Raw genomic sequence first — 24,502 nt, 5'->3', positions numbered from 1 at the left:
ACAGGGGGCTGTTGAGTGCTTGAGGCTGGCTGTGTGGCCAGGGAACTGGATTTCTACTGGAACTAGTTTAACTGAGTCACGCCTGGCCAGTGGCCGCCATGTTGGACAACACAGCCCGGGCATCCCGGTGACACCTCCGCCCTCCCTCTGGCTTGCTGTGAGGCGTGGTTCCCCTCGCTTACATTTTTAGTCTTTGTAAACGTCTTCTGTGTCTCTGGAGCTCTTTGGCTTTTCTGTTTACCTGGCTCCTGTCCCCTGCTGCCCCCAGCCTCCCTTTGGCACTTGGCTGACAGAAGTCAGCGGCCACTCCATCCACTCACTCAACAACCACTGTGCTTGCTGGGGGCCACACACCTGGCCAGTGCTGGGGCACAGCAGGGACCCAGAGTCCTGCCTTGTGGAGCTGAAGGACCAGGGGGGATAGTCTGCTCGCGGGCACTGGACTTGGACCTCCGTGGGCCAGCTCCTGAGCCCTAGCACCCTGCTCCTCCATGAGAGCCTCTCGAGACCCCCCCAAACCCTAAAGACCCTGCGGCCTTTCCCAGGGATCTGCCCAGAACACCCGGAGGGCCAGCCAGTACTGGGCGGCGGGGCCAGGCAATGTCCTGGGGGACCTTGAGCAAGTGACTTTGGGGACCTCCCAGCATGTGGATGTTGAGTTCCAAAAACTCGTCCGTCCCCTGTGGGACGCTCCTGTCAGCTGGAAGTGGAGTGACCCACCTTTCATTCCAGGTGTGGGAGGGACAGCAGGACCACCCTGGGGCCGAGCCCCTCTGGCCAGCTGCCTGCCGGCTGGGGTGGAACCCACTTCAGGGCCACACGGGGCTCCGTGGCCAGACTGGCAAATTCTTCCTTTTCATTAGAAAAATCTACCCCCAAAACAAAGGTGAAGGGAAGGGGAGGGGGCCCGTTTCCCTTGATTTTTTAATAAAATGCCACTTGCTGCCTGTGAACTAGCCCTCTGTGAGCCGCAGTGCCTTGGGGCAAAGTAATATTTGAGCCACTTGGGGATTGTGGAGAAGGACTCAGTGGACACGTTCCCGTCAGCAATTTCTTCTGCTCAGCCTTTCCCCCAAGGGCTGCACCCCGCCAGCTCCCACCTAGCCCCTGTGCGGCCCGGCCCGGCCGGGCTGGGCCTCCTCTCCCTGCCCCGGACAGCTTGACGGCCGAGGTCACATAGTTTGAACCACTCTGATTGGCTGTCAGCTTCCATAGCCCTGACAGGGCAGATGCCCCTCCTAGGCATGCTCAGTGGAAGGCAGGATCGTCGCCCCGGCAACAGTGGGACAGGGACGTGGAGGGGGCGCAGCTCCCAGTCTAGATCTGCCACTTTGCCTCAGCATTAACAGAGTCTTTAATAAAAGCCTAAGCGGCAGCCCCACAAATTGACTGTGACAGTCGGTGGAGAAAATGAAGGGCCCCCACCCCCGTGCCAGCCCCCTCCCCAGCCTCCCGCCCTTCTCCTCCAGGAGGCCCTGAGCCAGGACAACTTTGACATAATTTTGCAATAATTATCACTTGAAGAATTGCCACACAGGGGTAAGCGTCACAAGCGATCATGTCAGTGGGGAGAATCGCTGACCGGCAGCCAGGGCTCCCCACGGCCCCTGGCCCACCCAGCCCACTGTCCTCCCTGCCCGGCAGGGTGAGGGGTTCTGGTTCATGCCCAGAGGAAGCCCTAGGCCCCTCTAACACCCTCTTCCTTCCCCTCCCCTGTAGGAAGCGGGCAGCAGGCCACCCCCGCCAGGTTCCCCCCGGCCTCGGTGAAGCAGGAGCCCGGTGAGAACGCTGGTGCCCCGGTTCCCCACGAGGTCTCCCAGGACCGCAGTTTAGACCTCACTGTGAAGGAGCCCAGGTGAGGCCTCCCAGCTCTGCTCCAGGCGACAGGCTCTGGGACAGCACCCCTGGAGGCAGAGCCCACAGAGGCTAGCAGGGGGTCATCCTCCTGCCAGGCAGATGGAGCCTGGTGGGGTGGGGGGGGGGGGGAGTGGGGGCCAGGGCCCGAGGAGTGGGCTGGGAAGGGTGAGTATCTGGGCTCAGTCCCATGTACATCCACGCTAAAGCCCCTTGGTCTGTATGTTCCAGTAATGAATCAAATGGCCACGCAGTCCCGGCAAATTCATCTCTTTTATCCTCGCTTATGAATAAGGTAAGGACCATCGATCACACGCCCCCCGTTCCCCCACCCAGAGAAATTAAAGCTACGCTGGGGGGTGGGGGGGATGTGTTTGTTTTTTAATGTTTTGCCTCTAATAAGATGAGTTTGTACCATTTAAATTTTGAGGCCATTTTTCATCGGATATAATTTCAGAGCCACTGCTTACAAATTAATTTAATGAACTGGCTGAAGAAATATATTCCAGCCTCTGACACCCTTTTTTTCCCTTCAGATGGAGGGCTCCAAAAGCTTTTCCAGAGCCCTCTAACTTCTTCTGCTCTCAGTTATTAATTTTATTTATTTATTTTATATATTTTTTTGTTTGTTTAAAAAGAGGTGGGGGAGGGGCCCTGAAGTGGGAGCAAAGCATCAATTTCCACTTTTCGGGTTGAGTAATGGTCTCGGACGCCTTCCGCAGAGGTCGCTCCAGAATATTTATTTTAAATAATGCAGGGTCTTTGTAAATTATACATCATCTCAAATATATTTTCCCCCTTCACATGATAAATTTGACTACAGCAAGATTAATTTGGTTACCGCACACAAGTGACTGCTGAAGGAACCGGGCCCAGGCCGGACCTCACGGACGGGGGTCCCGGCTGGGCCCTTGGCAGGAAAGGAGCCCCCTGCCACCCCCTGCCACCCTCTGCCCTCCACCCTAGGCTCCACCTCCCCTCCCTCCCTCCCTCCTAGCTCTCTTGCTCTCCTTTACCCTAATCGGGTCACTGCCCCCTGCACCCTCTGGTTCCTTCCTGTCAGGGCCCCACGCCCCATGTGGGTGGAGCCTTTCCGCGCCCCCCCCCCCGATCCCCCCCCCCCCCCCGGGCCAGCAGCAGCAGCCATCTTGATCTCACCCTGTGAGCCTCCCTCCCTCTCTCTCCGCTCCTCCTTTGTGTGCCTTCTCTTGTTCTCAAGGAATTCAGAGGGGCTCCCCCCCTCCTCCTGCATTTCTTTTGAAAACCTGGCAGGAAAATAACCAGGGAGCCACGAAGTCTGGGAAAAGCTAGGCTGGAGTGTGTGCCCAGAGTCTTGGCCTTACTTGAGTGATGGATCGTAGCACCCCGGGGCTTGTGTGGAGGAGTCCGGACATCTCCATGGGGCCAGGGTAGTGCTGCACGTTGCCTGCGGCGACCTCCATTCAGAGCAGGCTTGGCTGTGGCCAGGTCTCCGCTCCTCTCTGTGGCTCTGGTCCGCTGCAAGAGGCCCAAGGGGCCCAGAGCTCTTCCTTCTCCCAGGGCAGCCACGTTTGTGTCCTGAGGTCCCCAGCCTCAAGCACAGCCCCTGTGCCCTTCGCAGATGTCTCAGGGCAACCCCAACCTCGGCAGCCTGTTGAACATCAAGACAGAAGCAGAGGGCAGTGCCGCCATGGAGTCCTCGCCCTTCCTGGGCAAGGCTGTGAAGGCGCTGGTTCAGGAGAAGCTGTCCGAGCCCTGGAAGGTGTACCTTCGAAGGTGAGGGGTTTCCTGGCAGAGCAAAGGCGCAGGGAGGGCCACGCCCACCTTTCATGGTGGCCACTGCCCCCAGGGTCTCCTCTGACCAGCAGTTCCTCTGCCAGGTTTGGCACCAAGGACTTCTGTGACGCCCAGTGTGACTTCCTGCACAAGGCCCACTTCCACTGCGTGGTGGAGGAGTGCGGCGCGCTTTTCAGCACCCTGGACGGGGCCATCAAGCACGCCAAGTGAGTGGGGGTCCCCGGGGCCCAGCCTCATTCATCCCAGCCGGACTCCGGGCTGGGTGGGGCCGGGGGCTGTACGGGCCACTAGCTGCCCTGTGTGCAGCTCCCACCAGACCTCAGAAGCTGAGCTGGCTTCTTAGAAGGTACTGCCTGAGGAAAAGGCAGACTTGCCCTCCCTTCCACTAGTTCAACTCCCAGCAGGGCCCTCTGAGCCCGCCCAGGCCCCACTTAGAGACCTGGAGCAGGGTCTGCTTCAGCCCCCCACCCAGTGCGGCCCGACCACAGAGAGACCCTGCTCTGACCAGGCAGGGACCCTGGGTGAAGATCTTTCTAAGCCACAGTTGTAGATTTGTAGATTCTCTTTGACCTAAAGATAATGAAATTAATTTGTAAACCCACTGAGCTGAAAAGCAGCAGTCCAGCCGCCCAGCATAACTGAACCCAGAACTTGAGGACATTTCAAACAGATCGAGGCTGTGGGACCCTCGCTTGGGCTCTGCTTCCTGTTAGGCAGCCCCAGATGCTCATCTGCAGGTAGCCAGCTTCGCCGAAGGCTGACCCGCCTTTAATTCTCAGAGCAGATTCTGGAAGCATGAACTTTGTGCACCAGGGCCTGGTGTCCCTATCGCCTGCCTCACTCCGTGTAGGGAGGAGCTAGGGACAGCCACAGCAGGAAGGTCACAGGTGGGAAGGTGCAGTTAGGGCAGAGCCAGGAGCCCAAGTTCAGGCCCAGAGGATACAACCACTTGTTGTCCGTCCTTCCTTCCTGGTAGGATCATGCCTAGGGTTGGAGACTTGGCGGGGGGACACTGGGCCCCAAGGTTTGTGATGAGATCAGACCCCAGGAAAGGCTAGCTGCTCAGGGCCCTTGTCACTCCCCACCTGAGACGTGGCTCCGGCCTATTGCAGCTTCCACTTCCGGACGGAGGGAGGAGCAGTGAAGGGGAACACGGAGGCCTCCTTCCCCACCTCGGCTGCTGAGACCAAACCTGCCTTGGCCCCGTCATCCCCTCCAGCGCCTCCTGTCACCACAGCCACAGTGTCCTCCCTGGAGGGTCCCACTCCCAGCCCGGCCACCGTGCCCTCCACCCCCACGCTGCTCGCCTGGAAGCAGCTGGCTTCCACCATCCCCCAGATGCCTCAGATTCCAGCGTCAGTGCCTCACCTGCCCACTTCGCCCTTGGCAACGACTTCTCTAGAAAACGCCAAGCCCCAGGTCAAACCCGGATTCCTCCAGTTCCAGGAGAAGTGAGTCCCTCGATGAGCCGGGAGTCCCGCGTCCCCCGCATGTCTCGGGAGTAGGTGCTAGCAAGGGCAGCCGAGGCCCAACTCCTCACCCTGCACTTAGCCCTGGCTGTCCCCAGCCTCTCTGGGACACCGTCACCGGGCAATGTCCTTCTAGCCAAAGATGCTGCTGCTTGGACCTCCCCGCTTGTTCCCAGAGCAGCCAGCTGGGGTGGGGGGAGATGGTGGTGGTCGTGGCCGCTGTTCCAGAGGGGCAGTGTTGACACTGCGAGGACCAGCTTAGGTGGGCTGGGAGTGGTAGTCCTTGCCTCGCAAGGAGGGCTGCGTCTTGCCCTGGGCCTCCTTGTTGGTCTCGGTGGCTCGTGTTCATGGCTGACCCTTTACAGAACAAGAGAAGTCACGGGTGGGGGCGAGGGGGCTAGGCGCCCCCCGGGCCCGCGCCCATCTGCATGATGGCCTGAGCTCTCAGGGGTGGAAGGGCCCCTCCTCAATGGATGGTGGTGGTGCCTTGTGGTGAGAACGGTGACTCTGTATCGTTATGTGTGCGGTTTCCTGTTCTCAATAAAAGTAATAAATTGGATGTGAACACACATGGCCTGCGTGGCAGCTGTCCTCCCTCTCTGAGCACCTGGGGCTGGGCCATGGCATGGAAGGTCCCGCACTCCTCTCCGTTCCTCCCCGGGCTTCCTTTCCTCCGCTCCGCCTCCCCTCCGCGGCAGCCCTCGTAGTTGCCACAGTATGGCCAGGTGCCCACCCCGGGGCCCCCGTGGCACCAGCCATGCCGGGGGCCAGGGTGGAAGGCCAGCGTACAGCGTCCTCCCCACCTGTCTGCCCGACCATGGGGCAGGCCGTGGGGCAGGGCTGCTGCTCCTGGGGCCAGCCAGCAAGGGGGCTTGGCCCAGCACCCCTCTGCTCCCCGAGCTCCCCCACTCAGCCGGCCTGTGAGGTCCTCTGAGTGGACGGGAGCCCCACATCCTGGGCCAACCCTGGGGGGCCCCCGGCAGCCGTGCGCCTCGGCAGGACCCAACACCAGGCACACATTCCCAATGGCCAGGGCCCCGTGGTAGCTGAGCTTCCTGGTAGGGCTGCCCACCCATCTGCACCCTGTCAGTCAGCCACACCCAGGGCAGTGCCTGTGCCAGGCCAGCCAGGCCCTCACTGGCCCCCCGCCAGGGCTGGCAGCACCATCTCTCATTTTCACATCCAAGAGGTTACTGCAGCCGTCCTTATCTATAATCCTGAGGTGTGGCCATGGAAACTACGTGTCCCAGCATGCAATGCTCTGGGCAGCCTGCACAGTGCAATCCTTCCTGCCCCATCCAGTCCAAAAAGAAGGCAGGAGTGCATGCTGGGATCTGTAGTCTCCTCTGGCCAAAGCCACTTGCTGCTCAGAAGGGCAGCCCAGGGGCCATCCTCTGGGCTGCGCCACGGGGGATGAGGGAGCAAAACCCCGACACGACAAATGTCAGGATGTCAGAAGGGAGGGCCCTGGCACTGCCAGTGACCTTCTGGGCTGTGGTTTCATTCCAGCGACCCTTGCCTCACGACGGACTGCAAGTATGCCAACAAGTTCCACTTCCACTGTCTCTTTGGGAACTGCAAGTACGTGTGTAAAACCTCCGGCAAGGCCGAGTCGCACTGCCTGGACCACATCAACCCCAGCAACAACCTGGTGAACGTGCGAGACCAGTTCGCATACTACTCCCTGCAGTGTCTCTGCCCCAACCAGGTTAGCATGGGAGCGGGGGAGGACTGGGGCCCGGGGCGGGGCCTGGGACCAGCTCCGCCCGGCAGGGATTCCTGCCTTACGCCCTCCGCCCTGGAAATGGGGCCGTCGGGCCTTGGGCCCTTGGAGGCTCCTGGGCAGGGGTCCAAACTGGGGCTCTGTTGGTGAGGGTCGTCACGTCATTCTAGCCCTCAGTGGGGACCTCATGCTGAACCACTGCTCTCTGCTTGATATCATTCCACCCACTCTGGAACTGTGCTCCCTCTCCCCAGATGCCTGCCCACTGGACAGCTAGAGATTGAACTGTCCATGCCACAGGCAGGAAGGGCAGATCAGGTTCACCTTCATGAAGGCCTACCCTGAGACTAGCAGGGGCTGTTTGTCAGAACACCTTGAGGAGGAGTCTGATCCCAGAGCTGAGTGATGCGGGAAAGAGCACGGGGATAGATTAGTGATGTCTGCTCCGGGTGTGAGATCAGTAGTGGTGGGCAAATCACCAGGTCGATGTTTCAGTCAAATGACAAAAGGGACATACTGCTTTTGGACTCGTGAAAGGCCTGTACCTGATCATGTTTCCTGATTCTGAGCACGGAGGAGGGCCTGCCATGGCCCAGAGGCGGGGGCCAGGTGGGAGCTCAGAGAGGCTACTGGCCTGCTACTGGCCTGCTCCTGACCGCCCCCTGCCCCTTCCTGCAGCACTGCGAGTTCCGGATGCGCGGACACTACCACTGCCTCCGGACCGGCTGCTACTTCGTGACCAACATCACCACCAAGTTGCCATGGCACATAAAGAAGCATGAGAAGGCCGAGCGGCGGGCGGCCAACGGGTTTAAGTACTTCACCAAGCGCGAAGAGTGTGGCAGGCTAGGTACTGGCAGCCGGGACTGGGGCGGCAGCTTGCGGCAGGTGGCGGGGTGTAGCTCTGGCCCCTTCTCCTGGTACCACCTCTCCTCCCTGCCTCTCAGGCTCTGCGATTCGTTAACATCCCAGATCTCACAGGCTGGACATTGTCACATGGGGAAAACCATCCAAACAAAGAGCCCTGGAATCGGGGTGAGGGTGATTTGGAGTGCCCCAACCACCCCCCACATCTCCGGGGGAAATGCCACATGGGCAGAGTCAGGCCCTGAACCTGCTGCTCTTTCCTTTTCCCTTGGGGCCGTGCGGGTAACGTAGGAGTTCCTAAAGTGGGCCGCCCTAGGATCTCTTTCCCGGGCTTGCACTACAAGGGCTTTGTCCAGAGTGGACCCTGCTTTGTCTGCCCCCATGGTCGTGGAGCACGCGTTATCGAGGGACGGCTGTGTGTGGAGCGCACTGTTGCAGGAAGTGGCAGGGCTGGTGGCAGGCAGTGTTTAGAACGTCTGCTCTGGCCAGCACGGTGCTTGGTCGGGGGGAGCTGGTGGGACAGGCAGGGGCACTGTGATTCAGCCCAGTGTCTGCGACCTGGGCGACTCAGAGGGAGGTGGCCGTAGGGTCGGGAAGGAGACCACATGTGCCCTGAGCTTCTCAGCAGATGCCGGGGAACGGAGTCTGCTTTGAGAGCTGGGCCCTCAGCTGGAAAGCCGGCCACAGCCCCCAGCCAGGGCCCCTGAGTGGGGGTGTCTTTTGGGCTCCGCCATGAGCGGGCAGAGGCCAAGCCCACCCATGTGCCTCAGGATAGAGCCACATGTTCCCAGGCCTGCTGAGGTGGGGCAGGAATCTGCCAGAACAAACTGGAACCCAGAAGGCAGGTGGCTGTGAGGCAGGCAAGCAGACCTCTGGGCGCAGGCTGGGCCTGCTGGGACTCAGGTGGCCAGAGCCGAGGTGTGGCTGCTGCCTCTGCTGACTGCCCCTTCCAGAGGGAGAGGGTGAGACACCCGGGGCGACTGCCAGAGAAAGACAGGGAACAAACCTTTTCTTTCAAGTATTAATTCAAGAATTCATGGCCCCGGAGAGGGTTGGTAACCGTGGCAACAGATGTCAATATTCGGTGGCCCGTGCTGTCCTCGGGCTCAGCTTACGGGTGTCGGGGTGCTCCGTAGCTGTTTGTATTTACTCAACTTTGGGGGGTTTGGGTGGTAGTTGGGGCCAAACAAAGCTGGGGGGTGATATAAGACACCTGGCCAGCCCCGGTGCCATGGAGACGGGCAGGCCTTCACCTGCCCTGTGCCGACACTGGCTCAGCCCTGCCTGCTGTTTGTTCTCAGCCCAGAGCCAAGAGGTGGGTGGGGGCAGGGCAGAGGCCTAAACAGAGCCGGGGACAGGCACCGGGGCTCCCCAGAAGGGACTAGGGGACACATCTCGCTTGCTGGGAGGGGGCTGACCTGGTGGATGGGTCACTAAGTTCTCTCGCCTGGAGCCCCAGGAGGGGCCGGGGATGGGGGCCCAGCCTGCCATGGCACATGCCCTCATGCCCCCGGGGATGGTGGAGCACAAGCCCTCGGAGGAGGAGGTGGGGGGACGCCGTTTTCACCGCGGGCCACACTTCCCCGGGGCCCAGACGCTGTGACCCGCAGCAGGTGTGGCGGGCGCTCATGGCCCGGCGGGGCTCTGCCCACAGGCTGCAAGTACAACCAGGTGAACAGCCACTTCCACTGCATCCGGGAGGGCTGCCAGTTCTCCTTCCTGCTCAAGCACCAGATGACCTCCCACGCCCGGAAGCACATGCGGAGGATGCTGGGGAAGAACTTCGATCGCGCGCCCCCCGCCCAGGTGAGAGCCGGGGCCGGGCAGGACAGCCGCCACCCCGGCCACCCCCCCACCACGCGCTGGGGTGGCAACAGGGCATCACCGGGGGCAGCCCGCTCTTGCTTCCAGGTGGGGGCGTGCACACCACCCCGAAGCGACAGTCCGCCCACCCCCCCGGGGGCAGCACAGCCGCCAGCCCAGCTTCCTCAGGGCTCCCCTGCTTGCTTTCAGGGCCCCCCGAGCCTGATGGATGCGGAGACGGATGACTACATGGACTACACAGGCTGCAGCCCTGGCGCCGTGTCCTCCGAGTCGTCCACCATGGACCGGAGCTGCTCCAGCACCCCGGTGGGCAACGAAAGCACCGCGGCCGGTGAGTGCGGGGGTCCTGGGGACTTCCAGACGGGCCCCTCCATCCAGGTCCCCAGGCACTGCTGGGTCCCCCTGAGGACTGGAGGGTCATGGTCAAGTGGCCTCAGAGGGAGCCAGAGCCGGCCTCTGGGTGTGGCACGGCGGGTGGGTGGGAGCCTTTGGGACATGGGTCGAAGAGGCCATCTCCTGCCAGCACTCAGCCCTTGGCTTCAGTTTCCAGGAGGGGACCCTGGGTTGTCCTCTCTGAGCGCGAACAGAGTAGCACAGCCCTCCGCCCGGAGGGCAGGTTGGCCAGGACATGCCAGAGCCGGGGGCCCAGGCAGCTGGCCCACCACCCCAGCCGCTGGCCCAGACCGGACTCCGCCCCAGGCTGGGCTGGGCCACAGGCCCACCCAAGGCCACCTTGACCTCACCCTGCACAGCCTCCCCTCCCGTTCTCTCCCTGCCCCGCCACCTCCTTCCCTGCTCTCTCGTGTTGCCTCTCTGCTCCTCCTCTGTCTACATGTTTTCATATCATACTTGCTTCTGCCATTGGGTTTCTCATTTGGGTTCTTTTTTGTTTGTTTTTTCTTTGTTTTGGTTTTCTTTTTTTTTTTTTTCTGCTTTTCTCCACCCTCTCCAGGCTGCCCGGCTCCTCTTCCTCCTCCTCTTCCTCCTCCTGCTGCCGCTGGCGACGAGGCTGCCCGCGGGGCTCCGCAGCCCCCACTGGCCCCATCCTTCTCAGCCGCCGTGCTCCGGGCACCCCTCCCCTCCCTCCCATGCCTCTTTTCTCCGCCCTGTCTCTCATACTCTCTGCTCAGCGCCACTCTCGGAGCCACGCGGGGTCTGGGCCACCCTGTCGGCAGCCCCCCCCGCTTCCCGCCCGCCACTGCCACTCCAACTCCAGTAAAAAGTGACGTACCCCTAGTTCAGGACGCCGCAGGTAATTCGCACACACCTCCTCACCGGTGTTTGTCACCCCGGCTGACCCTCAAGGCCAAGATCTGGGACCTGACCTTTTCTGTGGCTTTGCTGGGCCGAGGACCAGGCCACCTTGTGCCAGTACCCCCAACCCCAAACCGGAGAGCCTAGTCCTGCCCCATGGACAGCTCCTCTCGACACCTGCCCGCACTAGGTCCAGGCAAGGTCCTGGCGGCCTGAACCCCATCCCCGGGGCCAAGCAGGGAGAGGCAGGGGGTCTTCAGGGCCCAGCCCCAGGCGTGCTCGCGGGCAGAGGGACCTCCTCTCCCCACCCCCCACCTCCACACATCCGATGCTGTGCCGGGATGAGACCTACCTTCCCTCCCCTCCGCTGTACTCATCACCTCGGCTCTGCACCTGCCCTCACTCATTTGTGCCTCCCATTCTGCCCGAGGGCCAGGCCAGTACTGTGCCAGCCCCGGGGCTGTGGCAGAGAGCAAGGTAGAGGGCCCCCCACCCATGGAATTCAGCCCATGGAAAGCTGTCCCTAGCATAACCAGAGCTGCTGCTGCTCACACACCTGATCTCCTAGCCCCAGGCCGTCCCTTGTCCTCTGCTGGGCACCGCCAACCCATGGCAGACCTTGGTTTCACCCGCTAAGGGTGGGTGACTTGGTCTATACCTGAGTGGACGGTGCAGCCCGGTGGGGCCGTGCAGGCTGGGCCTTCTAGGCAGGTTCCCGGTGGGCTGAGTGGGGCAGCTACATGGGAGAAGGCTGGAGGGATGCCCGCCCTTGACCCTGGCTAGGGCTGGGCCCTGGAGCTTTCCCTCTGGTTTCTAGGCTGTGGGGCAGGGAGCCCTAGGATGGCTGCCCCTTCCCAGATATCCTGTGCCGCACCCCTCACCCTGCAGCCACAGGGGCCACGGTGCATCCCAGAAAGGGGGTAGCGGAAGAAGAGCCACACCGCCAGTCAGGCAGCCCTGGCTATAGGGCACCCTAAGTCTAGGGAAGAAGTCGGGTTCAGGAGGGAGGGCACAGATGGGCACCCATCTGTTGGCTGAACCCCTGCTCTGGCCCCAGGCCCTCAGCAGAGCTGCCCTCTCCCGGCTAACTGGGGCCAGAAGACCCCAACAAGACCTTAAAGAACCTTTTGGTACAAAGGGGAAGGTGTCCCTTGGGGCAGGGAGTTACAGTCCCAAACAGCCCCAGGGTGCCTGGCCTCCCTTTTGCAAATAGGCTGGTCCCCTGGGCAGACAGGTGGGCAGCCAGGGGAACTGGTTAGCCAGCCGGAGGAGCTGGCTTGTCCCTCATTAGAGGCGGGTGCATGATGGCATCCTGGCCCTCGTCCAACCTGGGTAATTATACTCTGCCGACCTAGATTCCCCCTTCAGCTTCAATTAGCACCAGGACGTGTCCTCACTTCCCACCCAAACTGGCCAGGAAGCAGCCACCACATCCCCCCCCCCCGCCCCACCCCCATCCCCCCGCCCCAGCTACTTGCTCTGCCACCCCAGGCGGATGCCTGTGCCGTTATCCTGCAGACACGGGATGACGCAAGGGGAAGCCTGGGGCTCCCAGGCTCTTCTGGGGAGGGGGAGGGCAGAGGCCCCCAGAGCCCCCTTGGGGCCGCAGGAGCCAAGGCGGTGACCCCCCCCCAGGGGCACCCCCTGGCCATGGTGCCAGGCCCTGGGAGCCCGCATGGGTGCCATGCTGAGAATGGTGCCGCAGGGGCACTGACCTCCCCCGCCCCTCCCCCAGGGAACACCATCTCCATGCCCACAGCCTCCGGGGCCAAGAAGCGCTTCTGGATCATTGAGGACATGTCGCCCTTCGGCAAGAGGCGCAAGACGGCCTCCTCGCGGAAGATGCTGGACGAGGGCATGATGCTGGAGGGCTTCCGGCGCTTCGACCTCTACGAGGACTGCAAGGACGCCGCATGCCAATTCTCGCTCAAGGTCACCCACTACCACTGCACGCGGGAGAACTGCGGCTACAAGTTCTGCGGGCGCACGCACATGTACAAGCACGCGCAGCACCACGACCGCGTGGACAACCTTGTGCTGGACGACTTCAAGCGCTTCAAGGCCTCCCTCAGCTGCCACTTCGCCGACTGCCCCTTCTCCGGCAGCAGCACGCACTTCCACTGCCTGCGCTGCCGCTTCCGCTGTACCGACAGCACCAAGGTCACGGCGCACCGCAAGCACCACGGCAAGCAGGACGTGATCAGCGCGGCGGGCTTCTGCCAGTTCAGCTCGAGCGCCGACTGCGCGGTGCCCGACTGCAAGTACAAGCTCAAGTGCTCGCACTTCCACTGCACCTACCCGGGCTGCCGCCACACGGTGGTGGGCATGTCGCAGATGGACTCGCACAAGCGCAAGCACGAGAAGCAGGAGCGCGGGGAGCCGCCCGCCGCGTCCCCGGGCCCCGCCGTCGGCCTGGACGGGGCGCTGTCGCTGGGCGCCGAGGCCGGGGGCGCCCTGCTCTTCCTGCCGCCCGCCGCCGCCGCCGCTGCCGCCGCCGCTGCCTCTGCCGGCGGGCCGGGGGCGCTGGGGCTGGGCGACGCGGGCGATCCCGGCGACCCCGGCCCCCCCGACGGCCCCGGGCCCCGCGATGGCCCCGCTGCACCCGCCCCTGGCCACGCGGCCGAGGAGTCGTCGCAGGAGGACGAGGAGGAGGAGCTGGAGCTGCCCGAGGAGGAGGCGGACGACGACGAGGACGACGACGACGACGACGAGGACGACGACGACGACGACGAGGAGGACGACGACGACGAGGACCTGCGCACCGACTCAGAGGAGTCGCTGGCCGAGGCGGCGGCGGCGGCGGGGCCCGGGGCGCGGAGCCCGGAGCTGGCGGCCCCCGCGCCCGCCGCAGCCTCGCCCTAGCCGGCCGTCGGGGGTGGGGGGGCCCGGGGCCGGGGCCGCCTCGCCCGCGCCCTCTGCCCTGGTGGCCACTGCGATTCCCTTCGTAAGAGATGCTGTTTCTGGGCAGCGCTGCCCTCGGTCCAGAGCGAGACGGTCGCCCCCGCTGCCGGGCTCGGGGCGGCCCCGCCGGTGCTTCCGGACCCCGAGTCCGTCTCAGGACAGAGGCGGGGGCCTCCCTCTGGTGCTCCGGGGCCGCCCCCGCCCCGCCCGCGGCGCGCGGCCCGCGGCTGGAAGGACAGGCTGCGAGCGACCCTCCTCTGGCTGCACTTCGGGGATCTTCTTCTTCAGGGAAACAGAAGGTGCTCTTGTCCGGGGTGGGACCGAGGAGCAGGGGCCCCCACCCCCCAGGGCCAGGCGGGCGCCGACACCGGGCAGCCGCCCCCGCGCGCCCCTCCCCGCGGCCGGACCCCGGGCTCCACGACCAGGCCGGTGGGATTCCTCATTGCTCAGGACTGGGAAGGGCGCTGGGGGTCCCCGCGACCCCCACCCCTCACCCCCAGAGGCGGGCCCCAGCAGCATCTGGCAGGGCCTTCCATTCATGCAGCTAAGACGCTCCCTCCGGGCCCTGGGGCGTGGGGGGGGGGGGGGGCGCGGGGCAGAGGCGACACTGCAGGGACCGCGGAGGGAACCTCACGGAAGAATTAGGCGAGCTGGGAGGCCCTGGCATCTGCTCCCGAGGGCTGGGGCCCTCGGCCTGCCCTTCGGTGACTCCCAGGCCCCAGCCTCGCCCCCTGGGGGGAGGCCGAAGCTGGGTGCGCTTCCAAACCAACGAGCAGCTGCTGCTGGGGTGCTGGGCCCCGCAGGGGTCTGAGCCACCCACGTGGTGGGAACAGGAAGGATACCACTGTTTGGGGCTTTAATATTCAAAATGGGGGGAAAAATGCGAGAAAGTTGTACAGTATTTTTCCTGTAAAGGTTATTATTCTACATAGAACAAAAAAAAGAAAAAAAAAAGAAAAAAAAAAAGGCAGGCGGGCCCGGAGAGCACAGGCCCGCCTCGGACCAGCCCTGAGGTTGGAGACCGAGTGCAATCGCTCACGTGGGATTTCGTTTCGCATTGATTTTCGAGGCCTTACCAGTCTGAGGCTGTCTGTCCTTACACTAGCACTGACGGGAGCTGCGTGATTCCAACTTTTAACTTGAATTTTGTAGAAACAAGGAAAAAGGACTATTACTGTTGATACAAGTTTGTAGTTAACTTAACAATTGAGTTTTTCTCTATTGGTTATGCGTGTGGCTTTATAGGGCTTTTTTTTTTTTTCCCAGTTTGTTTTTATTTCTTGTTTGTTTGGATGCTTCTTTACTGGCGCAGCCCACCCAGATTTGCTTCCCTTTGCAAAACATTCCCCCTTCCCAGAGTGGATGAGGTCACTGAGCCCAGCTTGGCAGGGCGGGGGGGAGGGCACCGGGCGGCCCGTGGCTGGGACAGGCACGAGGGCAGAGGGCCCGAGCTGCCCGTGTCTCCAGTCCTGGCTACCAGCGTGGCTCAGGTGGGACCCTGAGACTCGGCCACAGGGAGAGAGCCGTGCCCAGCCTGGAGGAGGCCTGTCGCCTAGAGCCTCCCGGCAGATCTCCAAGGGGAGCCCCAGATGGCAGGGGGAGCTGGTGTTTTGTTTTTGTTCTTTTTTTTTTTGGTCTGTATGTGTGTGCATGTGTGTACGTATGTGTGCGTGTGTATGTGTGTGTGCGTGTCCTCTTGGCTGCCCACAGCCAGAGAGCCAGGATCATCTGCACTGGAGAGGGAGGGAGGAGCGGCCACACGGAGCGTACCTGATTCAACGGGCAGCGAGTCGTTGTCTAAAACAGCCCCTACCGGAGCCTCCTGAATTCTGCGGGCGCCGCGCGCTGCTGCCAGGCACCTGCCCAGACTCTGTGCCCCAGCGTCGAACCGCTGGGTGTGTGGAGGGAGTTTTATAAAGGAAAACAAACAAAAAAAGAAAAAACGACAACAACAAAAAAAACAAAACACAAAAACATTTTTCAATGTAGCAGAATTAAAAAGAAAAAAAAATCGAAGATGCCGACAGTGCGAAGTCTAGCCTTTTGTAACCTCCATGTTGCACACTAGGACTATAAGCCATTGCTAGCTCATTTTGAATTTTAATGTGTAATTCTTGTTTTCTTTTCTTTCTGTGGGGAAAACAATGCTTGATCCACCAATGCTCTTTTTAATGTTTTATAACTATGTATGTGTATATATATAAATACAAAATAATATGTATGCACATATGTGTGTATATATCTATATGTATATACATATATAGATATATAGAGATATATAGAGAGGTTTTGAGACGAAAAAATGCAGAACGTGAAAACCGAACTCAACAGCGTGTGCTCTGATTACTTGAATCTGGTCTCCTCGGCACCTGGTTAACTGAATATTTTTCCACTTGAATTTAGTGCTATTAGAAATTTAATATATGTGTTTTATTTATTTGATTTTTTTTTTTTTTTTGCATGACTGATGCAAGGTTTGACATTTTCACTCAATAAAAACTGGAAAAAAATCTATCAAGTGAGCTTTTATTTTTAAAAATCAGCCCCAAGTGGCCGGCAGGGACCCAGCTGTGCAGCGTGGTCCAGCCACAGCCGGACTCCACAGGCCAGGGGAGCATGGAGGGCGTCAGTCACCCCTCAACCCTGGCAGGAAAGGGGCAGACCAGTTTCGCCCTGGGATGGGCCCAATTTCCTACCCGTTGCTGGGCACAGGCGGTGGGGCGCTCAGGCCCTGTGCACTCAAAGGGCGGCCGCCTTCCCCAGCGCTGCCCGAAGCCCCCGCGTGAGGCTCAGGGGCTGCTGGAGGGCACAGCCGACTGGCACAGAAGCCTCTGGCCTCAGGCAAAGGCTCCATGGGCTCCGCGGGCCCCCGAGACCCTGGCCGGCCCCAACTTCTCTGGCCAGGGCTACTGGGCAGGCGCTTGGCAGGGTCATCCCTCTGCCGCCTCCTTCGGCTCCTTCCTCCTTCCTGCAGGGACCTGCCTGGGCTGGGAACGGCGCGTACCCGGATCCGATCCGGATGCTGGCTCAGCTCCTGCCTGGAGCACACGGGGGCAGAGCCAGAGGGGGCTGATTCCTAGGTCCGCAGCCACCAGCCCCGGGCCTGAGCTGCTGTCCCTGGCGGCCCCCTGGCAGGGGGGCTCCCTCGCAAGCGTGGGTGGCGGCAGGATGAGGACCAGGCTGGCCCAGAGTGAGGGCCTGGTATCCCGGACACTTTTAAATGGTGACCCAGTTCCCATGAGCCCTCATCATCGGCGCCATCTTGCCAGCCTTGCCCTGAGCTGACCTCCGTCCAGGTGGCCAAAGCATCGCAAAGCCCCACGGGGGGTGGGGGGGGCATGTGTGGCATCCCCCAAGTCCTTCCACTTGGCGGACCACCTCCCTGCGTGTCACAGCCCTGCACTGAGCACACCCACCTTCCCGAGGAGGGAACCAGGGGCCCCACTTTCCTGGTTGGGCAGCGGCCTGCCAGGGCTGGGGGTGCGGGGTACGGTGGCTGCAGGAGGACCTGCGCAGGGGCTGCCTCTCCCCCCCCCCCGCCGAGTTCCCCGGGGCCGCACCGCCCAGCCCCCTGCTCGGTGCCCTTCCCACCGCAAAAGGCTCCTTTCCAGCCCAGCCCCAGCACAGAAGGCCCTTCCTTTTCTTCTTTTTCCTGGATCGCAGCCCACAGGCTATTTACATAAATATGTTTGTAACAGACGCGAAAATATATACTTTTTTCTGTCTTATTAAAATGTTCAAGTTGGAACTCGCCTATTGTTTGTGGATATCTCGATTCTGTTAAATAAAACAGTGACTAATTTATGGGATAAAACACAAGTTCAACAAATTAAAACCATTATTGGAGCTTCACAGGCCCTGGTGGGCCGAGCGGCCCTCCCATGGGGCACGAGGGGTGGCACGGAGCCAAGCCCGGACCTCAGCTGGTGAGTGGGTGGCGAGGCCGCAGGGCTGCCCCTGGGTGCCGCAGCAGAGGGCTGGGGGGCAGGGCCCAGGGAGGCCTTGGAGGGCCAGCTCGCGGGGGCTCCCGCATCAGCTGCTTCTCAGGGACTCCTGGGGCCCAGGGAAGGAAGGAGCGACTCAGAGCAGATGCCCCCCCACTCCCCCCCACCACAAACACAAACGCTCCCTCCCCAGTTCCCCCCAGGCCTTCCTGGCCCAGACAGATCTCGGCAGACCCACACACAGTGGACAAGAGGGCGGCCCAGCCGAGGTGCCGGCAGGTCTGGCTTCCAAGCTTGACTCAGGACAAGGCAGGCACGAGGCCCAGGGGGCTAGATCAGGAGGGCGTTGTACCCGGCCCAAGGAGGTGGGCGCTGGGTCTCGAGGTGCCCCTCCATACACCCTACAGGGGACAAGGACCTGGGAACCATCAGGAGGCTGCACCAGGCCAGCTCCCTGCCCCGAGTCCCAGGCACGGCCCCCAGATGAGGGCAGAGAGAAGTGGCCACATCTCCCACCTGGAGCCGGTGCCCACCGAGACCATGTTCCTCCACCCCCAGGAGGGAGGGGCTTGCACATGCAGCAGCGCCCCGCACCCGCCCCCCCGCCCGCAGCCGTCGGACCCAGTAGGAAGCGCAGTAAAACACGTCTTCATTCTTGGATTTCATGAGCTGCGGTGCTGTGATGCTCCTACACCCAAACTGGGGCAAACTGAAGAGTTTTGTAACCTCTCGGAAGGAGCCAGAACCAGCCACACAGGCTCACGCTGAGCTCAGCGGCCTGCCCACTTCCCACAGACCTGGCCCGGCTTGGGTGCCACCCGCAGCTGAGTCATCCGTCCACGGGAGTCGGGCCCGGCATTCACGGGTCTTCTCGCCCCATCCCCACCGGGACCCAGCGACGGGCCGGCCCCCTCCCTGGGCCCCATCGCCAGCATGCCCAGTCGACCCGGGCAAAGGTGGCCTGCTCGCCGGCCCCCGTGAGATGGTCCTGGCCCCTCAGGCACTCTTGGCCCAGGACCAGGGCACAACGTGTGGCCGAAGAAGTGTGGCCGCCCCGCGGCCCAGGTCAGGCTTCCTGGAAGCAGGGTGGACAGCAGGGCCCTTCAGACGGGCTGGAGCCCTGGGGACCTTGTGGGGCCAGGCCCGTGCCACCCTCACTGGGAGGAGCTGCCCCACCTTCTCCGTCGGCCAGACAGGAAGCGGCTCCCAGGAGGCCCGCAGCCAGCACGGGAGGCAGACGGCGCCTGGGGCAGCACGCCCCAGCTGCTGCTGCTGTGAGCCCCACACCCCTGCCACTCGGGGGAGACACATGGCCTCGTGGCCTCCGGAAGTCCAAAGCTTTCTCCCCACCCAAGAACCCGCTCAGCCCTGGCCAGAGCCCCTCTCAGGCATCCCCGGAACTGCTAAATGCTGGAAACCACTCTCCCGGGGCCGCTGGCTGGGGGAGGCAGAGGCCGGACACTGTGAGTTTGCGGGGGATTTAAAACTGTGGCTGCCACACGAAGAAGGTCCTTCCAGGACTTGCCAGGCAGCAAGGAAGGGCTTCAGGCATTCCCCTTACGAAAGAGTAAAATCTTATCTCTTCTTCTAGAAAAGCCTGAACTTTAAAGTGCTCAGGAACTACTAAGATTTGTTCATAATCCAGGTGAAAGGCACGCACGATGCTGGAGGGCGGTCAGGGAGCCGGGGGCTGGGGGCCCCGGGGGCTGCAGAGAGCACCCCCCAGCTCAGGCGGTCCCACGGATGGGGGAGTCCGTCGCATCCCAGCACCACACCCAGAGGGTGTCTCCCCGGTGGCCGCCTCCCCGCCCCCTCCCCAGCAGGGGCGGCTGAGCCCAGGATGGGAGACAGCTGTGCAAGGCCAAGTTGCAGGACTGGGGTCCCCCCCCAGGTGAGCACCCCAGGCCGCAGCCGCACCTGCAGGGTCTCACCAGCACCTTCGTTTCTGCTGCCTGGAGCCCTCGACCCTCTTCCCTGGGTGCCTTGGCAGAAACTGTCTTAAACAAACAGAGGAAGAGACACTAAGGATTAAGTAAACTCCTGAGGTCAGGTTGTCAGAGTCTCCTGCCTGCCCTTCCTCCTCCTTGGGCTCTGGGGCAGGGGTAGAGCTGGGGCAGGGCTGAGGCAGGAGGAGGGCAGGGGCAGGGCTGGGGCAGTCACCAGAAGAGAGGGCGGTTCTGGGACCAGACCCAAGAACCCAGAACCCAAGAATCAACCTCAGCGCTCCTGGCTGGGCAAAGGGCAAGGGCGGAAGAGGAAGCTTCTAGAGAAGCCCTCCACTCCCGCTTGGTGTGAGCCCCCAAAGACACATGACAAGCAAGTCACAGGACCACTCGGGTCTTTACTAAAATACAGGGGGGAGGCCCGCAGGCACAGCCGCACACCAAGCCGGAGAGGAGGGGAGACCCGTGCTCTCTACTCCTTTCTGTACCGACGGGACTGCTTAAACCTCTGCGCTGTGCTTCCACCGTAGGACAAACACCCAACACTCCAAACCAGCCCCTTCCCGCCCCCAGAAAGCTCTCCTTCCCAGCCCCAGGGGCCCGGGCCCCGGAACGCAGAAGGCCGGGTGGGCAGGTGGGGGAGCAGCCTCCCGGAGCAGGGCCGGCACGAGGCCGGGCTGGCCTGGGTGGGCTTCGGCCACGGCGGGGCCAGAGCCTGGGAGTCACGGGGGGTCGGTGGCGGAGGCCTCGGGGGCCGGGACAGCAGCCCCGCAGCCTCCCAGAGCTGAGGCTGGTTCCTTCCTAAAAGACACTTTACAAAACTACATTGTCATTGAGTTTAATAATCTTCCCCCTTCCAGAAAGGCCTGATGGGCGCTGCCTGCTGCTCACTTCTGCCCCATTCCAAATATTTTTACCTTATTTGGATGAAATGCATTATTTTTCTAATGAAAGGCTTTTTTTTCAAAGGGCTGTTTTCCCTCCGTCCAGCGGCTGCCTTTATTAGGCAGCACTCACGCCGTTTTGGGGAGGGGTTTTTTCCCTCCCTGAAATCTCGCCAGACTCTCTGTCCTCAAAAGCTGACATTGGAGCTCAGGACCCGCAGGGCAAAAGGCCTCCAGGTCCAGTTTTCCTTCCCCACCCCCCACACGTGAGCCCCAGGGCCCTGCCCACCCAAATGAACCCTGCTGCCCCTGGCTGGGGACGATGAGGCCTCGGGTCGCCCCGTCTCGGGGGGCCGCTGCCCGGCACACCCACCCCGACAGCTCCGGCCAGCCCCTCCCCAGGCTCCCTGCCCTCTGCTCTCCCCATCTGGGGCCACTGCATGGGGGACCTCTGGGAAGCTCAAGAGCAAGTTAGAGACGGTGACAAGTGGTCACCAAGCTGAAGCGCTGAATGGGGGAACCCCTAAAGCACCCACCCCACCGAGGACCTGGGGTTTCCATTCCCTGAGAGGCAGTGGCCCAGGGGTCCGACAGCAGGCAGCTCAGTCTCCGGCCACATCCCACAGAGGCTGAGGGCTGGGCCCAGGCTTCCACCCTCTGCTCCTTTGTCTCGGGTCCCCCCACCCGGCTCCCCAACACGGGGGAGTCCCTGCCCCAGAGAGGATGCTGTGGCCCCCGCAGACTTGAGAAGCCCGGCTGCTTCGGGGGCAGCCAAGGCGGCAGCCGAGGCGGCAGGGGGCCTCTCACTGCGGGGTCTGCTGCTGGGCCCTAGGGAGCACGTGGTGGGGACAAGGGACCGCAGGGATGTTGCAGGAGATTATGGCATCAAAGGTGACACCTGAGAGCCAGCCAGAGGGCAAGACGGTCAGGAGGGGCTGGAAGAGCTGAATCACCGTCTCGGGACCCTGCATGGTGCCCCGGGCCACGGAGCCAGGAATGAGTCTGCAGCGGCGGGGAGGGCACTGGGCTCTGAGCCCCCAAAAGGTGCGTAGGCAGGAGAAGAAATGTTTTCTGAGCCAGAACAGCCCCAGCGCCGAGTCAGTCACCCGTCGATCCGCGGCCCCTCCTTGCCTGAAGCCACCGGCGGGCGCAAGTCCGGGCAGCGGGCAGCGGCACAAGCGGGCGGTCAGCAGGCCCACGGGACGCGCCCACAGCGGGGACAGAGCGCACGGCGGGGCTCCGCCCCCACGGCCACGCGTCCTGCGCTGTGTCTGTCCTCACTCTGTATCTACACAGGCACCTGGAGGTGGCCATCCCCTCCGTCCCCACGCGCGGCCACAGCACGGGCGGGGACTCCTCGGAAGGCTGGTCGCGCTGTTTTTCCGGGCGCAGCTGAGCGCTGTGTGAGGGTTGACGGATTCCGGGAGGGAGAGCAGGAGCCGGGGGAGGAAGACAGAGCGAGACAGCGCTCTCCTGGGAGCACACGCGTCCATTTAAGGAAGGGGAGCTCCTCACACTCCACACCAGGTCTATATACAGTAACGTGAGGTCCCTTCTCCTCCTGCATCAGGATGTCGCCCTTCGGCCCCGAGGACCACACTCCAGCAGGCAGCGCGCAGCTCACAAAACCCGCCTCGGGAAGGGGACCGCCACCCGTTGGCCCCGAGGGCAGGGCTGCCCAGGCCTGGCCCCCCAGCCGCATCCCCCCAACCCTAGGGCACACCTGGCACAGCCCCAGGGGAGCCCGGCCACCAGGCACAGGATACCACGACAGACAGGGAGCCAGGAATTAAATAGTGACAACTCGTATTTATTACAATTATATACAGTAGCATCTTGTATTCTGAAACCTCTACCTGATCACGCAAATGAACATGTGTTTCTGGGTGGGAAGGGCAGACAGGGAGGCCCTGGTGCCCGGCTCCTACGTGGAAGAGCAAAGCACGTCCCGCCACGGGGTCAGCTGGGCCACGACGCAGCAAGCGAGGACGGCGGAAGTGCAGAATGATTTCATTCGTCTGGAAGGATGACGGGACACGGGGGGGCCGGGGCAGTGCGTGGGGCAGCATCACCTGAACGAGACCTGGCTGTGGGGGGCCCCGGGGCGGGGGGCCCGGCCAAGAGAGAAGAGCACGGGGCTGTGGCTTCCGGAGACGTGACAGGACGGTCCCCTGCCCCTCGTGAGGCAGATCAAGGAGCCACGGCAGGACAAGAGGGCGGCAGGACAGCAGACACCCCAGGGCAGCCCTGCCCCCACGGGGACCCGGAGCCCCGTAACTCAGCTACCTCTGGTCATGCACGGGTTCGGTCAGCTGAGAGGCCCGCAGATCCGCCCTGGCCGAGACCTCCGTCCGGGAGCCGGGGCGCAGGGGGGCGGAGCCCAGAGCACTCGGTGGCCCCCGCCGGGCATGAGCCGAGGTCACAGGCCCATGGGGCTGGGACCGAGCCGAGGAAGTGGCGGGCTAGGGCTGGCATTCGGGTGAGGGGCAGCTGGCCGCACGGACATGCGACCCCACACACAGGGCTCAGGCCCCACGGAGGCTGCAACGGCTGTGCCCGGACTCGGGTCGAGGCCGCCCTCCCAGAGCCAGAGAAGGAGCCAGGCCCCGGCGTCCCTCTGCGGGGGACCCGCCCGGGGCCTAGTCCCGCTCGTTCTCGTTGCTGGCGCCCTCCGGCCGGCGCAGCTTCTCCACCTGCTCATTGATCTGCCCGTCCCCGCCCCGGCGGTCCTCCCTCTGCACCCCGAGGCAGTGCTCCTCGTCCGCGCGGCTCGCCTCCTCGTCCTCCTCGTCCTCCTCGTCCTCCCTCTCCTCCTCCTCGCCCTGCACCTCCATCCGCACCTGGCCCTTGACGTCCACCACGCCCTGGCCCTCCTCCTGGGCGCCCAGCAGGTGGTAGGTGGCCGTGGAGCCCTCGGGGCTGTGGCCCTCCTTCACGGGCGAGGACGACGTGGACTCGTTGCTGACGGGCGAGATGTCACTGCTGCTGTGGTGGTTGGCGGCCGCGGGGCTGGAGGGTGACGGGGTCTTGACCGGGATCTGCCAAGACGGGATCTTCGGAGCTGAGGGCGACGGCGGGAACTGCCTCCTGACAGAGGGGACGAGAAGCAGGGTTGGTCTGGGACTCTGGGGCCCTGAGCAGAGCCCCAGGCCCCACCCCCTGGCACAGCGCTCCCCCAGGGCCGCTGAGCAGGGCACAGGATGGACTCAGCCCCTCACCTCCCTCCCTGCTGGCTTCCCCAAAAGAAGGCCTCTTGGCCGGCCGGAGGCAGAAGCAGCCGCGGTGGAAGCCAGCGGAGGCCTGTGCCGCTGCGGCCCCGCTCTCGGTCCCTCTCGGGCCCTCCCTGCTGGGGCTGGGCCCACCTTCCCTGGCAGAGACTAGCCACCTGGCCCCAGGGGCTGCCCCCACCGAAGCCCGCTCCCCCCTGGCCCTTCGGCCCTGGAGCAGGGGCGGTGAGGACGGGGAGCCAGCAGGGCACTGAGTCTGAGTCGGGAACCCAAAGCCACAAGGCCTCGACTCCATCTACCTTGTCCATGGCCTGGCTCGAAGTGGGAAGGCCTGGCCGCCGGCCGTGGGGTCAGAAACCTCCCAACCAGAAGGGTAACAGTGGTGCACTTTGCCAGAAAACCCCTGAGCTCCACACTGGACAGGGAAGTAGCTTCTCTGCTCCCGCTTCTCCGCCCTGGGCCTTGCGCCCTGCGCCCGCAGCCAGCCGGCCCAAAGCCGATTCCACGAGGGATCGGAAGGTCAGGTCAACTTGGCAATGGTCTAGGGCATACGGGCCCATCTGTGCCTGAGCCAAGAAGACAAAAGCCTGCTCTCTCCCGGGCACACTGTCCACCAGTGCTGGTCCCAGAACAGCTCTTCTCCTCGGATCCCACAGCACGGAGAGCACAGAGCGACCGCTGCCTAGATGCTAACAAGATGAGTGTTTCGAGCTTTCTCTGGCTCCGACATTCCCCAAAGGCCCACACTCTGCCCCTCTGACCTCCAAGACTTGTATCTCTGAGGTTCAGAAACAAAGGACTTCTCCTCCTGACACACCTCTCTTAGGGCCGCATTC

General features: G+C 62.8%; 2 protein-coding genes across 7 annotated transcripts in view; one reads left to right on the top strand and one right to left on the bottom strand.

The window, feature by feature from the left end:
- CASZ1 (castor zinc finger 1) overlaps nucleotides 1-16,182 on the top strand; it is a 146,589-nt gene extending 130,407 nt beyond the window's left edge. For 2 of the 4 annotated variants that reach the window (XM_059138157.1, XM_059138154.1), the window contains 10 exons: nucleotides 1,720-1,855; nucleotides 2,086-2,149; nucleotides 3,455-3,609; nucleotides 3,714-3,836; nucleotides 4,743-5,081; nucleotides 6,609-6,807; nucleotides 7,501-7,672; nucleotides 9,344-9,495; nucleotides 9,703-9,844; nucleotides 12,503-16,182. In XM_059138157.1, coding sequence (XP_058994140.1) covers nucleotides 1,720-1,855; nucleotides 2,086-2,149; nucleotides 3,455-3,609; nucleotides 3,714-3,836; nucleotides 4,743-5,081; nucleotides 6,609-6,807; nucleotides 7,501-7,672; nucleotides 9,344-9,495; nucleotides 9,703-9,844; nucleotides 12,503-13,629 — 2,609 coding nt within the window. In that variant the 3' untranslated portion in view covers nucleotides 13,630-16,182. Of the gene's footprint in view, nucleotides 1-1,719; nucleotides 1,856-2,085; nucleotides 2,150-3,454; nucleotides 3,610-3,713; nucleotides 3,837-4,742; nucleotides 5,082-6,608; nucleotides 6,808-7,500; nucleotides 7,673-9,343; nucleotides 9,496-9,702; nucleotides 9,845-10,465; nucleotides 12,194-12,502 lie in introns of those variants that run through there. The other 2 variants (XM_059138155.1, XM_059138158.1) reach the window with 2 other exon arrangements.
- A 6,046-nt stretch (nucleotides 16,183-22,228) lies between these two features.
- PEX14 (peroxisomal biogenesis factor 14) overlaps nucleotides 22,229-24,502 on the bottom strand; it is a 138,671-nt gene continuing 136,397 nt past the window's right edge. For all 3 annotated transcript variants that reach the window (XM_059138581.1, XM_059138579.1, XM_059138580.1), the window contains one exon: nucleotides 22,229-23,526. In XM_059138581.1, the coding sequence (XP_058994564.1) occupies nucleotides 23,079-23,526 (448 nt within the window). In that variant the 3' untranslated portion in view covers nucleotides 22,229-23,078. The remainder of the gene's footprint in view (nucleotides 23,527-24,502) is intronic.

This window comes from Mustela lutreola, chromosome 10 (assembly GCF_030435805.1).
Source record: "Mustela lutreola isolate mMusLut2 chromosome 10, mMusLut2.pri, whole genome shotgun sequence".
Classification (NCBI taxonomy): Eukaryota; Metazoa; Chordata; class Mammalia; order Carnivora; family Mustelidae; genus Mustela; species Mustela lutreola.
Note: the sequence above shows the minus strand (reverse complement) of the source record. Positions and strands in the feature narration are given on the sequence as shown.